The 17,804-nt window shown below is 47.0% G+C and overlaps 1 protein-coding gene across 4 annotated transcripts in view; it reads right to left on the bottom strand.

The window, feature by feature from the left end:
* PAFAH2 (platelet activating factor acetylhydrolase 2) overlaps positions 1–17,804 on the bottom strand; it is a 66,353-nt gene that overhangs the window by 42,962 nt on the left and 5,587 nt on the right. For all 4 annotated transcript variants that reach the window (XM_058718551.1, XM_058718552.1, XM_058718553.1 and 1 more), the window contains exons 2-9: positions 15,985–16,125; positions 14,882–15,035; positions 14,220–14,316; positions 8,821–8,889; positions 8,055–8,196; positions 6,959–7,072; positions 2,678–2,769; positions 930–1,100 (exon numbers count right to left, since the gene is read on the bottom strand). In XM_058718551.1, coding sequence (XP_058574534.1) covers positions 930–1,100; positions 2,678–2,769; positions 6,959–7,072; positions 8,055–8,196; positions 8,821–8,889; positions 14,220–14,316; positions 14,882–15,035; positions 15,985–16,074 — 929 coding nt within the window. In that variant the 5' untranslated portion in view covers positions 16,075–16,125. The remainder of the gene's footprint in view (positions 1–929; positions 1,101–2,677; positions 2,770–6,958; positions 7,073–8,054; positions 8,197–8,820; positions 8,890–14,219; positions 14,317–14,881; positions 15,036–15,984; positions 16,126–17,804) is intronic.

The following is a 17,804-nucleotide window of genomic DNA, read 5'->3' as shown; positions in this document are numbered from 1 at the left end:
GCTAAGACGGAACGTGGGATCCTTGACGCCTGCGCTATTAGGCTCTGTGAGGCTCGAGTGCGGGGCGGAAGCAAGTCAGATTTCTGTCAGTGAGCCTTCAGCCCTGCACCTGAACTGTGTGCCACTTACGAGCTACGGTACGTATCTCAAAGTCACTCAGAAAATTTTCTTTCTGTGAAAAATGGCTCCTGAAAGAAAAGCATCTGATAGTGCCAGCAATGGAAGTGAAGAGTGTGGTTTCTCTCGGGCAGAACATAGATGGTTTGTGGAAGGTATCTGAATTTAGGTATTCAAGGTCTCCTGAGGCCTATCTCCTGAACGTCGAAGGGCTAGTACATTTACAGTCTTCAAAAGACTCGGTAAGGGGCGCCTGGGTGGCGCAGTCGGTTAAGCGGCCGACTTCAGCCAGGTCACGATCTCGCGGTCCGTGGGTTCGAGCCCCGCGTCAGGCTCTGGGCTGATGGCTCGGAGCCTGGAGCCTGTTTCCGATTCTGTGTCTCCCTCTCTCTCTGAACCCTCCCCCGTTCATGCTCTGTCTCTCTCTGTCCCAAAAATAAATTAAAAAAAAAAAAAAAAAAAAAAAAAAAAAGACTCGGTAAAATTCCCAAATGAGGTTCGAGATCTCTGGAGTCCACCCCGACCCACACTTTTCCTCTCCAGGGGAAAGAGTTGCTTTCTGTTCCAGAAAGCAACAGGTAAATCCTGTCATCAGTCATATAAACTAGTAAAGGAATTGCTGTAGATAGAGCTAAGTGGAAAGGGACAGATAGGAAATCCTAAAGGAATGAATAAGGTTTTGCACTTCTGGAAGTACTCAGGTGCTGTATTAATGGGTAGAACTTATGGATAATGTAGAAGAAACGAAGAGAGCCACAGCTAGGTAGCAAATGGCGAGGACACTGGGGCTCATGACCCTGGGGCTTACTCACAGGACAGTTATGATCCTGGATTGCTCGTGCTGAGCACATATCTTCTTCATCAAGTTGATACTCTCCACTGTCTGGAATTTCTCAGCATTGATAAAGAACACAGGGCCTCGGGCCTTGGGGTAAAAGTCATGTTCCAGAGGAAACATCCAAGCATCCAGAGCCACAGCACACCTGTCATGGAACCAGACATTTGGAATAGCCATGCAGAAACCCAGGTAAGAGTAGTTAGGGCAGAGGCGGAAGGGGCAGGGTTCTTCCCTTCAGGGGGACAAAAGCTCAGAAAGCCAGGAAGGGGGTACCAGGGCCCAGACACTTCAGTTAGGATCTTGGGTAGAGATCAGTTTTACCTGTCACCAAAGACTCTTCTAGATTTTAAACTGACTGAGAGCAAGGGTCAGACCTTCTCCTGGATCTACTCAGGTTGCTGACCTGGGTTACTCAGAAGGTACTTCATTCATTCAACATGCACTGAGTACCTACTATGTGCTTAGCTCTGTGCTGTGGATACAGAGATAAATGACACAGTTCTTGCTCTCATGGAGCTCCCAGTCTAGAAAGGGAGACAGAACAGACAAGGTAATGAAATGCAGCTTAGTGCCCTGACGGCACAAGGAGCTATGTGAGCCCACAGCATGCATGGCATGGGAGGTCAGGAAAAGGTTCCTCGATGCCACAACTCAAAGACATGGCCAGTGTGGCAAGCAGTAATCTGTCACCTGGGGCAAAACTAAGGCCCTAAGATTAGCACCCCACCCCCAAAGTTCCTCCGGTCTTCTCCATATCAATGAAGGACATTCATCTCCCACTCAGATGATGTATACAAAAATGAAAAACCTGACTCCTCTTTCCTTCACCTCATACATCACCAAGTCCTGAAAATTCTAAAATGTATCCTGACTCAATTCACATCTCTCCATCCTGCCACCTCTGTCCTAATGCAAACCCATCACCTCTGACCTTGACTCTGAAATAGCTTTCCTCTAACTAGCCTCCTGGTTTTCAGTCTTGTCCTGCTACAGTCCATTCTTCACACAGTAGCCAGAGGGATCTTTACAAGTGTAAATAAGATTTTTCTCGGGGCGGGGTTGAGGGGGGTGGTGCTGGCTCAGCAGGAAGAGCATGTGACTCTTGATCTTGGGGTCATGAGTTTGAGCCCCATGTGGAATGTAGCAATTAGTTTAATACATAAATAAATAATAAAATAAAATAATAAGTAAATAAATAAATAAAGATTTTTTTTCTGCTTAAAATCCTTCAACGGTTTCCCATCATACCTGGAATAAAATCGAACTCCCTCACTGTGGCCAAAAGGCCCTGTGATCTAGCCCCTGTTTATCTCTCTGATCACATCTTGAGCCGCTTCCCCCTCACTCACTGTGCCTCTCCCACACTGACACAGCAAGCTTCTTTCTACCTCAGGGCCTTTGCATTAGCTGTTCCCTCTTCCTAGAATGATCCCCTAGACCTTTATATGGTTAGTTTCTTTGTTAAGTCTTGGTTTATATCACTTTCTCCAAAAAACCTCCAATTACTCTGGCATATCGGCCTCTTATTTGCTTCACTACACTTGGGGACTGGGGATTTGACTGTTTATTAGTCCATCTCCTCCCACAATAACATAATTCCATGAAATCTTAGACCCACTGAACCCTCAGCCCCCAAAACAGTGCCTAGTATATAACTCTTGTGTCACAAACACACGCTGAATGAATGGTGTGTGCTCACAGAAGCATTGCTGGGAAACTCACCGAAACTGGGTCTCCTTGGCCAAAGCCAGTATCGCCGTGGCCCCACCAAATGAATGTCCCATCACAGCCACGCGGCTCATGTTGATACTGCCCTGAGGAAAGCAGAGAACTGAGCCAAATCAGAAACGAGGGGTTGCTTTTCCGGGAATTCTTCAGAGGCAAGAGGCAAAGAGTGAGAGTGATGTGGGAGCACAGTACAGTGGGTGAGCTCCCACCCGCACGTTAAGAACCTCTTGCTCACCGGAGAGCGGCCAGTCAGGCATTCCCCAGGCTGAACAGCTTTCTGTAGTCAGGAATTCTGAAAACTATGTTTTCCACCTTTGTTTTTGTAATCATACTGCCTGTAACACCTGGACCAGAGGAGACATTCAAATATATACCAACAGGGGCACCTGGGTGGCTTAGTCAGTTAACCATCCAACCTCAGCTCAGGTCATGATCTCGTGGTTTGTGAGTTCGGGTCCCACGTCAGGCTCTGTGCTGACAGCTCAGAGCCTGGAGCCTGCTTCGGATTCTGTGTCTCCCTCTCTCTCTGCCCCTTCCCTGCTCATGCTCTGTCTCTCACTCTCTCTCAAAAATAAATAAACATTAAAAAAAAAAAAATGAATGGGCATAAATGATGTGATTCCACGCTGACCCATCAGTGTAAGAGCACGTTAAGAACAAGAACTGTCTCTGGCCTCTAGACCCCTGCCTTACAGCCAGTCCAACAGGCTGACACGTGCACCAAGCCGAGGACAGAACAGAAAGCTCCTGCCACCTGTCATTTTCCTCTGAAGTGAGGCGTGCTCATCCAGAAACAGACTCAGGTTCTCCTTCCTCTGGGCATCTGTCCTGACGTTTCTCTAGCAGTGAGTCTGGTTGCTCGAACATGCTCCGCAAGTATCTATTTCTGGTTGTCCACAGAAGCCTGCAGGGCTTGGTGATATAAAAAGCCACTGCAGCTGCCTGCTAAGGGGCTCGAAAATCTCTCTAGCCTTTGCTGTCCAGCCTCTGCCCAGCTCCCATGCTCTCCCCTGCTCTCCCCAATTCCTAACCCAAGGCTCTGTATCCAAATTCTCCCCCCTTGCTCAGTACCTTCCGACCAACAACTTGGCTGGTGGCCACTTTAGCTTTTTTAAATAGGTTAATATATTTATAAATCCCTAAAATCAGGAGTATATAGCAAAGTCACCCGTGTACCATGTTCCCTTTTCCCACAGCTGCCCAACACCTATCCCTACACGGGTAAGTTTCTTCAGTGTCTTTGCAGAGCTTACTTACATGCATACAGGTAAATGTGACTCTATACTTCCCCCCCCCTTTTTATACAAGTGGCATTGTGTCTTACCTTTGTACATAATAATATTAGTACACAAAGACCTTCCTTATCCTTTTTACAGCTATTATGAGTTTCACCATGGCATAGACAGTTGGCTGATCACCAAATCTGTCTTCTTCCTGGACAGACAGCTAGACTCTATTGCCCAGCAGTTGGATGTGGCCTTGGGACCGAGTTCTAGCCGACGGAATGAGCACGAAAGCGATATCTCCACTTCCAAGCTTGGCCCATAAAAAGTGTTTCATACAAACCTCTACACCCTTTCCAATTCCAACTCCACACAGTGGAGTTGGGTTTCACAAGTGGAAGAGGGTAGAGCTATGTAGCTGAAAGGAGCCTGGATCCCTGAGTTAGCTCGTGCATAGGAGCACCCATTTTCGACTTTACATGGGAGAGAATTAAATTTCCATTGTGTTAAGATGTTGAGATTTGGGACTTACAAGTTACAGCAATTAACATTCCCAAAACTAATACATCCATTGTTCCATAATGTATTAAACCACTTCCCTTACTGGAGAACACTTAGGATAGTATCGAGCTTTCGCTATTACAAACAACAGTGGAATGATTAACCTTGTACGTACATCATGTTGCATGGGTACAAGTATCTACAGAATAAATTCCAAGAAGTGGACGCTGCTGGGTCAAATAATACGTGCATTTGTGCTTTTGATAAGTATCGCCAAACTGCCCTGCATGGGGCAATCTGTAATCTCTACTTCCCCACAGTTTTGCCAACAAGAGTGAGTAATCAATTTTCAGATTGTAATCTGATAGACGAAAACGTTCTTAGCTTTTCTTATTCTGTATTTCTCCAAAATACAACAATCGAACTAAACTCCAGCCTGCCTAATGTTGGTCTTAGGCTCACAGGCGTGCAGCCCTTCACTTCAGTGCCCAGGACCCTGCTTGTCTAGTGGGGGTTGATGACATACATCAAATAGTTGGTAAAGCGCTTCAGATCTCTGCCTTGCCAACTGGGCATCCAGGCACATACTCTGCCCTGGAAGACGCTACTAGAGCCTTTACGAGGTATTTTCTTTTTCATTTATTTTTATTATACAGAGAGCCAGAGTGGTGGGGGGAGAGGGGTGGGGGAGGGGAGAGAGAGAAAGAGAGAGAGAGAGAGAGAGAGAGAGAGAGACAGACTCTCATGCAGGGCTCTATGCTCAGTGCAGAGTCTGAGGTGGGGCTCAATCCCATGACCTTGGGATCACGACCTGAGCTGAAATCGAGTCGAATGTTCAACTGACTGAGCCACCCAGGTGCCCCTAAAAGGTACTTTGTAGTAAGGTTTTGGGGCACACAGCACAGGCTTTGGGATCCAAAAGCCCCAGTTTGAAGCCTGAGCCTACCACTTACTTAGCTGTGTCACCCTGGGTAGATACTTAGTCTCTTTGATCCTTGGTTTCTTTCTATGTAAAGAGATAATACTTCCCGCATAAGTTTGTGCGAAGGGCTCTCATCACGGTAAGTACTCGTAAGGCAGTAATTGTTATTTTATATATATATATATACATACACCATTCTCACTTATGCAATGGAATATTACACAGCTATTAAAAATCATGCCCTAGAAAATATTCACTGGCATAAGACAACAGACTATTTTGCTAAGTGGAAAAAAAAAAAAAAGGCCATACAAAAGCTTGTATTAAATGATAACATTATTGCTTTTAAAAATGTATACGTATACGTTATGCATTTTAAAAGAACTAGAAAGCCTGGGGCACCTGGGTGGCTCAGTGAGTTGAGTGTCCGACTCTTGATTTCAGCTCAGGTCATGATCCTAGGGTTGTGAGATGGAGACTGTGCTGAGCACCAGCCTGCTTAAGATTCTATCTCTGCCCCTCCCCCTGCTTGCAGGCTCCCTCTCTCTCAAAATAAATAAGTAAATAAATAGATAAATAAAAGAACTGGAAGGACAAACATCAAAATGTAAAAAAACTATTTTTTTCTTCATGCTTTTGTGTGATTTCTTGGTGGTCTAAATAGAGCCTGAGCTATTTTTGAAATCAGGTGGGAAAGATAGGGGGGTTGGGAATGTATCTTCATAGGCAGCAGATTCCATAGCCAAGACAGTTTCTATCCTCCTGGGAGGATTTCTGAGATCCCCTTGAAGGAAGGAATTAGCCTGCTGTGAACGCAGGTTGTTTGTGGCTCGACAGCCCTTCCTCTGGGGACCGAAACATCTCTTCCTTATCCGTGTGGCCCCGTAGGGCTGCCAGTCCTGGTGCTCAGGTTCCCCTGACCCAGAAGTGGGGGTAGAACCGAGGCAGGCCAATCTATCTGCCCCACTTAACAACTGTCCTTCTGGTACAGTGATAGATCTAGAAGGGACAAGTAACCCAAGCAGGGCCACGGCCTTCCCAGAATAGTGGAGGCAACAGAATCTCTCTTCCTGTTAAATCTGGAGCTGAATTGAAAAAACGCTTGGGGTGGGACGCCTGGGTGGCTCAGTAGGTTAAGCATCTGATTTCGGCTCAGGTCATGATCTCGTGGTTCGTGAGTTTGAGCCCCGTGTCAGACTTTCTACTGTCAGCGCAGAGCCTGCTTCAGATCCTCTGTCCTCCTCTCTGTCTGCCCCTTCCTTGCTTGTGCTTTCTCTCTCTCAAAATAAATAAGCAAACTTAAAAAAAAACACAGGTTCAGGCTGCCAGCAACATCTTTCTTGTCTAATGGCGGGGGGCGGGGGTGGTGTGCAGTGAGAATGGAGCTCACACACACAGAGTGGAACTGAGCCAGGAGAAGGTAGAGAGAGTGCCAGGGCTTTGATGACAATGTCTGAGACCCTGGATCTAGCTACACTGGCCTGAAGCCTGTCTGCCTTGGATCTTCCCACTTACTTGAGTCAATAAATTCTCTTTCGGTTTAAGCTAATGAGTTAGGTTTCTGTTATTTGTCACCAAAAAAGTCCTGATGAATATGTGTGCTCAGGGTCATACCAATGGCTGCCATACCTTCAAAGTCATCAGATCCAACCCGCCAGGCAAGATGTTGAGGACGATCTGCCCAGCAGTGACCTCCTGCAGGATCTTCAACACCCGTGCACACTCGCTTACCCTCTGATGCACCTGCAACACAGACAGTCCTGGTGGGAGCTGGAACGCCGCACAATCATCCAGCAGGGATCTCACTCTCCGACAGAGCCAAGGAAGAATGCAGGGATAGCTTGCCCACCCACATCTCAGCAAGCACTGTGGGTTCCACATCCTGAGAAAGGCTCAGCAACCTCCTAGCAGCTCACATAAGCACCACCTAACAGTTCACTGCAGTCAGCACTGCCATACAGACTCTCTACCCACCTCCCCACGGGGGTGTCAAGAGGACCGAATAAGACAACACATATGAAAGCACCTTGAACACAAAAGGAGCAAGAGTGTTTTGAATCAACCTAGTGCTGGATTCTACGTGCCTATTAACAACATACATCTATTGCTTTTGTCTGTCTAGCACTCATCTGCTCCTACTTTGCCCGCTAACCCTGACCTTTGAGGACTGTGCTCCCCTCAAGTCTATCAATGTACTTCTGATGGGAATTTCCCATTGGGGAAATCTCTCCCCAGTCTAGGAGCCTCCCCCCAGGGTTTTTCATTTTCAACCTGCAGCTTGAGGCAGGTATGACGACTGGGAGACAACCCCCAAAGAGCCTAATTCTCTCAGAGGGGGAGCTGAAACATACGCAAGCTCAGACTGTCACGAGCTATGGTTCTAACCTCACAAGGTAAGCGAGTTTGCAGACGAGACCAACCAGCAGAGCAGAGATGAGAAAGAAAGAAAGGTCTTGACCGTATTTGTCTGGCTCCCGTGGTCCTGCCCCACTTACAACTGCCTGGATAAGCCAATCAAGTCTCCATTTGGCCTAACGAGATTAAATGGACTTTCTGTCACCTGCAATTGTAAAAGTCTTGATTAATACCCCATTTCTCTGATGTGGCAAGCTCAGACCCACTATGGCTGAGATTTCAGGACAGAAGGTTAGTGAAAAGTCTTCTTAGTGACTATAGTAGGAGGAAGACAGGTAAACTCTCCCTTCCCCAACTGGCACAAGCTTACCTGGCAGTTTCGGACATGGAATTCCTTCTCCCCTTCTTCAATCTGACGGTGAGGGATCCATTCCTCCCCCAGCGACTCATTAGTGAGCTGGTTCTCCTCTGGGGCCTGCTTGCAGAAACAGGTGGTCGCGGCTGACCCGTCCCTGAAATACACATGCCACCAGAGACACCAAGAAGACACTCTTCAGCTTATTTCTCCCCTTTACCAAATCCTCCATTTCCGCCAAGATACCCTGGATCATCCTTTGGCCAGGAGGGAAAAAGATCTGGGGGCATACACAGGAGAGGAGAAAAACCCTGAAATTGAAGACTGATAGGTTTGAACCCCAATTTAGCAGTGTCACCTTCAGCAAGTGAACCTCTGAACCGTGGTTTCCTCACCTTTAAAATGAGTATAAGGGCGCCTGGGGGGCTCAGTTGGTTAAGTGACCGACTTCAGCTCAGGTCATGATCTCCCAGTTGGTGGGCTCACGCCCCGCATCGGGCTCGGTGCTGACAGCCCGGGGCCTGGAGCCTGCTTTGGATTCTGTCTTCCTCTCTCTCTGTCCCTCCCCCGTGCATGCGCGCGCTCTCTCTCTCTCTCTCCCTCCCTCTCAAAAATAAATGAAACAAAACATTAAAAAAAAATTTTTTTAATGAGTATAATACCTGCTTTGCGTGGTTGTTGTGAAGACTAAAAATACCATCTCAATATGGGTCCAGCCTATATCCTACCCCATGGCAGGCATCCAATCTATTATACTTCGTTATGACTGCCGTCCCCTCACCTGTGTTCTGGAACAGCCACCACAAAGCCGTGGGAGGCCAGCTCCATGCAGAAGGCTGAATACAGTGTCCTAGAGACGCAGGAAGGAAGAAAGAGAGATGTGGTCAAAAGAATTGCCCACCTGCAGCCCCCAATCCAACCATACTTGGCTAGTGACCATCTCAAAAGATTGAATGGAGGAAGCTTCCTTTGGAATAGCCCTCCTCAAGGTACTTTCTCTGGCCAGCATACCACTTGTCTCCCCAAGGTTCCAAGAAGCATGTGGAAATCCATCCATGATGTTTTCAACCCCATATGAACCTTGACTTATCTCCTCCAGCACCCCCCAATACAGTTTGGCTACTTTGACAATTGCATTTTTATTGTCTATATGTTGTATGTCTCCCAAATTCGTTGGTCAGATCCTCAAAGACAGACACGCTGGCTATTTCTGTAATATGCAAATCTGCCCCTGTCAGTTAGCATGTGATTTTTTTGGTCTGTCCTCCAACTTCCCAGAAAAAAAGCAATATGGCAGACACTGTTCACTGCCTACTCTAAACACTTATTTTTCCCTCCGCCTTAGTAACAGAATCTGATTTTCAGCTCAAGATACAGTTATGCCATCAATTATGACATTTCTCAGCCTCCCCTGCAGCCAGGTTTAACTGTGTGATTAACTTCCAGCCCAGCAATGGAAATATAATACTACCCTCATAATTAATTAAAATTCTCTAGTAGATATATATTTTAATGTGTACTTACTTATTTTTGAGAGACAGAGAGAGAGGCAGAGAGAGAGAAAGAGAAGCCCAAGTAGGCTCCGTACTGATAGCACAGAGCCCGATGCAGGGCTCAAACTCATGAACTGTGAGATCATGACCTGAGCTGAAATCAACAGACTGATTTCAGCTCAACTGACTGAACCACCCAGGCACCCTGATGTATGTTTTAAACTCAACAACAACAACAACAACAACAACAAAAAAACCCCAAAAAACAACCCAGGTGGAATTAATTTTAATAATGTTATATTTAACTCAATAGAGCCAAGACATTATCATTTTGACATATAATCAAAATGTCTGAATTAGGGACACCTGGCTGGCTCAGTTGGTAGAGCATCCTACTCTTGATCTTGGGGTCATGAGTTTGAACCTTTGAGCCCCACGCTGGGTGTAGAGATTACTTTAATTTTTTTTTTTTTTTTTAAGATTTATTCATTTTTCAGAGACAGACAGAGTGTGAGTCAGGGAGGGGCAGAGAGAGAGGGAGACACAGAATCCCAAGCAGGCTCCAGGCTGCTCAGAGCCTGACATGGGGCTCAAACCCACACACCGCGAGATCATGACCTGCCCCAAAGTCAAACGCTTAACAGACTGAGCCACCCAGGCTCCCGGGATTACTTTAAATAAAAAGAATGTCTGAATTAATGAAATATTCTATTAAGTTCTTTTTTTTTTTTTCCATATGAAGTCTTTGAAATCCAGTGTATACCTTACACTTCACATCTCAGTTTAGACCAGCCATATTTGTAATGTTCAATAGCCACATGCAGCTAAAAGCTACTATAATGGACAGAGTAGATCTAGTCAATGGGACTAGAACTTTCTAGTCTCATTGTTGTACAGTGTTGTACCGAACTTTCAGGCAAGTTCTCCCTTCCTATTGCTTGGACTGTGGGTGTCACGGTAGGAGCAAAAGCAGCCACCTGAGGTCATCAGATAGCCTTAGAAATGGAAGCCACACACGGCAGAGCAAGATGATAAAAGAAGTCTGGCTCTCTGCTTAACTGTGGAAGTACCATATCATCTCTGTCTACCTCTAGCTTTCTTTTATCTGAGCAAGAAAAAAAAAAACTTCATATTGCTTAGGTCACTGTTATTTGGAGTTCTTCTGTTAATACAACTTGTTTGGATCCTAACTGATTCAGAAAGGTCAGGAAGGACAGACATTAAATTGATTCTCACCTTCTCTCACTTCTCCAAGGGAGGCAGTGCATTGGACGTAAGAGCCAGAGAGATTTCTGATCCTTTCCCAGTTCAAACTGTGTAACCTTGGGCAAGTCTGCCTTTCAGAGCCTGCCTGGTCATCTGTAAAATATGCATCCCGCCCCCCCACTGACCCCCCACCTACCTCACAGGACTGTGTGGAAACCAAAGGAACAATGGCACATCATTATGTATTTGTGTGTTTATTTATTTAGAGAGCACGTGTGAGCATGTGAGGGAGGAGGGGCAGGGGGGTGAGAGACAGAAACAGAGACACACAGAGAGAGAGAGGGGGGGGGGAGAGAGAATATATCTCAAGCAGGCTCCATGCTCAGCACAGAGCCCAATGTGAGGCTCCATCTCATGACTGTGAGATCACGACCTGAGCTAAAATGGAGTCGGATGCTTAACCACCTGAGCCACACTGGCACCCCAATAAACAGGTAACATTTAAATACACATACTCCTCCCTGTGATGGGAAGCCATAGGTCTGGAAGGATTTCCAATCCCGAATTTAACCACACAGGCAACAAGAGGAAACCATGTCCCTTTCCCTCCCTGCCTTTTTTCTAGGAATTTTTTTAAAGTTTATTTATTTTTGAGAGAGACAGAGACAGAACGTGAGTGGGGGAGGGGCAGAGAGAGAGGGAGACACAGAATCTGAAGCAGGGTCCAGGCTCCGAGTGGTCAGCACAGAGGCCGATGTGGGGCCTGAACTCACGAACCATGAGGTCATGACCTGAGCCGAAGTCAGACACTTAACTGACTGAGCCACCCAGGCGACCCTTTTCTAGGAATTTCATTCTGGTTATTGATGAGTATTTATAATTGGCTCACCCAGGTCAACTGAGGGGTGAAGTCTCAATACACATTCTTAGACCAAAAAGACCACTCTCCAAAGTCATGTGCTCACCTGCTGTCTGTATAAAATACCTGTGAGCTTATGAGGATGTTTCTTACTTTTTTCCCTGCTAGACTACAGTCTTTCTGAAGTCAAGGACTCTATCTTATTCACTACTGAATACTCAAGCCCAGCACAAGCCCCGGCATATGGCAGGTACTGAATTTACTGAATAAGAAAGCAACATTGAGGGCGCCTGGGTGGCTCCGTCGGTTAAATGTCCGACTTCAGCTCAGGTCATGATCTCGCAGTCCGTGAGTTCGAGCCCCGCGTTGGGCTCTGTGCTGACAGCTCAGAGCCTGGAGCCTGCTTCGGATTCTGTGTCTCTCTCTCTTCCTGCCCCTCCCCCACTCATGCTCTGTCTCTCTCTGTCTCTCAAAAATAAATAAAAATGTTTTTAAAAAGTTAAAAAAAAAAAAAGCAACATTGAAAAACATCTATTTGCCTTTTGAGCCACATCTCCACATTTACTCTCCACTTCCTGCCATGGGCTAGCTGTGTGAGTCCACGTTTAGGCTCCCCTAGAGGATGCAATTCCTTGATGTTTATCTCCATAGGATTCACCTTCTCATGCCAAGGGGCTGGCACAGAACAGATGCTCAACAGATATTTGCTAAATGAATGAGAACCTAGCAAAACATAGCCCTTGTATTCACTTAGTGAATATTTGTTGGGAAACTACTACTTTCCAGGTATTGGCCTAGGCGCTGGAAGAGATAGAAGACAGACACGGTCTCTGCCTTCAGGGAAATTACAATCTAGTAGAAAAGACAGACCTCAAAGAATAATCACACGTGGGCACCTGGGTGGCTCAGTCGGTTAAGTGTCCGACTTCAGCTCAGGTCACTATCTCACACTTTGTGAGTTTGAGCCTCGCGTCAGGCTCTGTGCTAACAGCTCAGAGCCTGGAGCCGGCTTTGGATTCTGTGTTTCTATCTCTCTGCCCCTCCCCTGCTCACACTCTGTCTCTCTCTCTCTCTCCCAAAAATAAATTTAAAAAAATTTTTTTTAAATTTTTAATTAAAAAAAAAATCACACGTAGTTAATTCATTATAATTATGATAAGTACTGAGAAGTACTAGATATTGTCTTATGAAAGTACATTACTGAAAAAATTAAACTAATATAATGCAGGGGTTAGGATGGGTGTCCCTAAAAGTGACATCCAAACTAGACATTGAGGTTAATTTGGAATTAGCCAGGCAAAGATGAAGGGGTTGGGGGGCCAGAGGAGGAAGAGAGAAGCAGAACAGCAAATATTTCAGGCAACGGAAACAGCCACAAAGCACGGCACAGATAAAGGCTCTGAGGCAGAAAACAACATAGTGCTTTTATAGAAGTGAAAGATCAGTTTGTCTCAAGAGCCGGAATGAGGCAAGTAGTTAGAACTGAGGCTGGAAACTTTGTCTGGGACCTGCATCCACGTAAGGTCATGACAAGAACTGAATTAAGTTCAAAGGACTATTAAAAAGTCTAAATACAGAAGCGACAGTCGTTCATTTATATAACAATATTCACTGAGCACCCACCATCAGCCAGGCACTGCTCTAGGTGCTGAAATGACTCGGTCCTATCTGCTTTTTAAAACAGATCTCCCTGGCTACCGTGTCGACAATGGTTTAGGGAATGGAGAGGCAAAAATAGATGCCTTTGAGATGTGTAACCTTCTAGGACATAAGCCAGACTTATATGTTGATAATGAACCTATAGACAGAATCTTCACAAACTTACACAGGAACACACAGACTATAGTTATTAAGCTATGTAACACAGCAAGATGTAGAAATCAGGGTTCCTAGGAAGAATTCTGAATGGATACTGACTTATAAAACTCAGGCAGAGCCTACCCAAGTCTGGTAGGAGAGATCTTACCATTCACCATCCCATGGTTCCTTGACATAGGGAAACAGAGAGCTGCGTGTGTGGACACTTCCAGGTGCCAGTCTAACTGAATCCTCACAAACCACGCTGTGGGAGCAGCATCCCCATCCGACAGATGATGAAATCTGGGCTCGGAGAGTTCTACCACTGTCCCAGGCTCCCACGGGGTGGGGGGTGGGGGGGCGGCGGCAGTGTGGCTGAGATTCACAGGTGAGGCTCTGAGCTCCAGGCGTGCAGGGAGTGAGCCCGTCTTACTGTTATATCAGTGCCATGGCAGAGCTGTCCCTCCATATACAGTGAAGAAATTACTCTGTAAGGCTTAAGCTCCTTTCTAATACTTCCGTGCTGTTATATAGAAAGAGGACTAAAAGTGTTTATTTATAAATGTTTCTGTTTAAATAAATATGAACAGAAAATAAGTTGTTTATTTCATTATAAATGCTGAACATGAGAAGCCTGCTGAAAGACTCCACCAGGTGGAAGGGGCTTGGGAAAGGCCTTTAAGGGAAGGTGGAAGGAAGCAGATGGGAGATAAGACAGCTGGCAGGTGGAAATGTCTGTTCCTCTGCCCTTTGAGAAGAAGTTCAGACTCAGCTGCTGTCACTGGTTGAGGAATATGACAAGTTCTGGGGGACAGAAGCTCTTACCTGAAGGCTCCCATGCCATGGGAGAAGATGATCAAGGGGTATCCAGAATCCTTTGTCTTAAAGGGGCCATTCCAGCTAACAGGCAGGCGACAAGATCCTGGCAGAGACATGGGCTATAGAATCTCTGGCTGCCCCAGAGCTGTATTCCCAAGGGCAGCCTGGGCACAGGCATGCGTGGGGACACATGCCCCTCCTCACTGGAGAAGCACCTTTTGCCCCTGAGCAGTCCAGGGCAAACAGTCACCTTGTCTTTCCCCTTTTCTTCCCTAGCAAGCACAAATATAATAGAAAATGGGAAGATAAATGCAACAAGTACTGAACGACCCCTGAGGTGCCAAGGCGGTGGGTAGACTTCTTAATGGTGGGGCCTTTGGGGGAAGTAGATGACTCAGTGTGACTTTCCCCAGAGAGAGGAGAGCTAAGGAAGAACTGTAAACGCGAAAGTCTGGATTCAAATCCACGACTATCTAACTCTATAACCAAAGCTCTTATGTATATAATCCTCTCCCAATTCTCCACACTGCAATGGCTGACGCACGCCCCATGACAAAAGGGCTGGAAAATGCAAACTAATGGTACTGTGTGCGCCTAGGGATCTCTCCTAGAAACATAACGAAGAAGCTGGGAAAGCATCTGGGAGGGGCGGGGAGGCCAGCCCTTACCCACAGCCAGGTTGAACAGCAAACCCCCCCAGCGCTTATTAAACCGCAGGTAATCGGCCAGGCCAGTGCAATACTCATAGCGGGGGATCCACAGGGGCTGCTCCGTGGTCTCCTCTGACTCCTGGCAGGGATAGAACAGTCGAAAGAAGCTCCCCTGTAGGAAAGAAGAGAGCAACTGCTCAGAGCAAGAAGCCTGACTCTGGCTAGACTTCCCATCAGACACACTCAGAGGGTATCTGAGGTGCCAGCGGGGCAGGGCACCAAAATGGGGAACTTAAGCTCTAATTCATATACCTGAATTTCGCACCCAGAAAATCCAGAAAGGAGCAAATTTATTTTTAGCGTACATGTAAGGCTTATGTGATTTCAAATAGCTGACTATACTTTGAATTACATCTGGGAGCACCAAAATATTTTCAGTGCTTGGATCAGAAAGATTTCAATTCTGGCCCTGAGCCCAGGCCTGGAGGAGCCCCAGGAGTGAGATTAGCCCTCATGCTGGATGGGGTGGGGGTGGGGGGGCATCACCCAGGGCAGTTCTCTGGAAGCGGCAGCACCCTCATTTTACACAGGAGTAGGTGAGGGCTTAACAGGAAGTATGTACCTCTCTCAAGAGAGAGGGGGAGTCTAAGGGCCAGCAGAGAAGCACCTAGGAACTGTTGGAGGGAAAGTCTGGAACCAAAGCAGGAGGGAAAATGGATGAAGGCAGGAGAGGAGAGAGAGGAGCATGTCTTCCAACCCAGGTCAGGGAGTCAAAGGCCAACAGCACATGGCCCACGGCTCCTCCTCCCATACCTTCAGATTAGCAGGAGACTGAAGACGTTCCCAGCATCAGGCATCTGCTCTAAAGATAAGGCCGCAAGCCCGAGAGCTGCCCTTGGAGCCAGAGCCCGCACCCCCTTTCCTCCTAGCTGGCAAAAGACCCCATCTCTGGCTACCGAGAGGTTTCTAACTGGAGAGACGAAGAAAAAGGTCAGGGAAGACAGACTTGGGGGCTCTATCACCAAATCCAGACCAGCTCTCTGTTTCTTCGGAATGGCTATTAAGTCATGGTGCAGGAAAAAGCAGCAGGGGTGTGTGCGGACAGAGCCGGAGACGCTTACCTGGAGACTCTGACCTTCCATCACATCCCCGCAGCCTACGAGGTGGGGTCCTGTGACAGGGGGAAAGCCCACGGACTGGTTGACCCCCATTTCATCACCAGCTGAGACAAACAACGACCTGGGCAGCGCTGAACTTGATGGCTGAGGGTGGAACATAGAAGAGCCTCTTGCTGGTTTCCTCTTAGCTTCCTGTTGATTCTATGTGTCATCTGCCACCCGTGTCCACTGCTCCTTATCACCCCATCTCCGTGTCAAGAGACTCGTTCAGTCTTCCACACCAACCACTGTGCTACCCTGACTTTGCCAAGGTTTAAGGGCTGCTTTGTTGTTGGGGGCAGGGTGAAGAGATGGTTGGGGAAAGGAAAGAGAGCTTCCATGCTTCTCAAAACCCACTGCCAAGTGCTCACTCAGCACCTACTATGTGCCCAGCACAGCAGTAACTTCTGCGTAGAATGTAACCCAGGCTGTGTCCTCATGAGGCTAGGAATAACGACGACTAAGATGTATTATTGGCTCTGTGTCAGCACTGAACTAAGCTCTTTACATACAGTACGTCACTTAATTCTCTCCACAAATCTCTGAGGAAGGTCCTATGAAGACCCCGTTTACAGATAAGGAAACTAAGGCACAGGGAGGTTGAATAGCTTTCCCAAGTTATATTGCTTCCAGGCAGCAAACCCAGGTCCGTCTAATGCAGACCCGAGCTCTTAACCCCTACTGATCCTGCTTGTGCGGAGACTCAGTTGCAGGTTTGCAAAAGCACGGACCTCCACTACTGACTATGAAGGAGGCACTTAGGCTGGGCCTTGAGGTATGAGCAAGATCTGGAGGCAGGGGAGAGGAAGGAAAGCACTTCTACACAGAGCAAGAAAGGGCAGCGATAGGGGAAGAGTGTGATGTGGCAGGAGATCAAACAGGAGCCTTGAACATGGCAGGTGTGCGTGCTTCGGACTAGCCCACATTCCAGGAGCTTGGCTGCTCCCTAAACAGGAGCTAATGCCATGGCTTCTGTCCCTCTGCAACCTCATCATCACCAGCAACATCGTCATCATTACACCTATGGAATGCCAGGAATGACACCAAGTGCTTTGCTATATTACTAATTGAAAAACTGAGATGAGGAAACTGATGAGTTTGCCAGTTACGTAGGTTACCCAAGAACATACAGCTAACAGAGCCAGAATTTGATCATGAGCAGTGTGGCTCTAACAGTGGAGAATATGGCCAAGCTTCTCAACATGCATTCTATCTTGCCTTCCTGTGTGACTTGGGCGGGGCTGCCCGATCAGCCCTTGGTGTCCCCTGGTCGGTATCTGGATGAAAAGTGGGCACATGACATAGTTGGTCCATTCAGAGCAAAGCTCAGGACTTTTGATCCCTGAGGACGGAAAAGTTCTTTCTTGTTTTGAATGAGAGTGATGTGCAGATACAAAGCCTTGGAATGTGGGAGCTGCTTTGCTACTTCAAGGACGAAGCTACCCAAGGAGGATGGATAGCAGAGTTGAGCAAATCGGAGAAACGTGAGTCCTATTTGTGAAGACATTAACACTCTCTTTATCTTTATCTTAAAATGAGGGGCAGCTCAGTCAGTCAAACGTCTGACTCCTGATTTCGGCTTAGGTCGTGATCTCGTGGTTCGTGAGGTGCGTGACACGGAGCCCAGTGCGGGGCTCTGCACTCACATGTGGAGCCTGCTTGGGATTCTCTCTCTCCTTCTCTCTCTGCCTCCATCCACCCCCTGCTCACATGAGCTTTCATGTGCACATGCGTGCACGCTCTCTCTCTCAAAATAAATAAATCAACTTAAAAAAAAAAAAAAA

Source organism: Neofelis nebulosa, chromosome 2, assembly GCF_028018385.1.
Source record: "Neofelis nebulosa isolate mNeoNeb1 chromosome 2, mNeoNeb1.pri, whole genome shotgun sequence".
NCBI classification, from domain to species: Eukaryota; Metazoa; Chordata; class Mammalia; order Carnivora; family Felidae; genus Neofelis; species Neofelis nebulosa.
The sequence above is the reverse complement of the archived record's forward strand: the minus strand, read 5'-3'. Positions and strand labels throughout refer to the sequence as shown.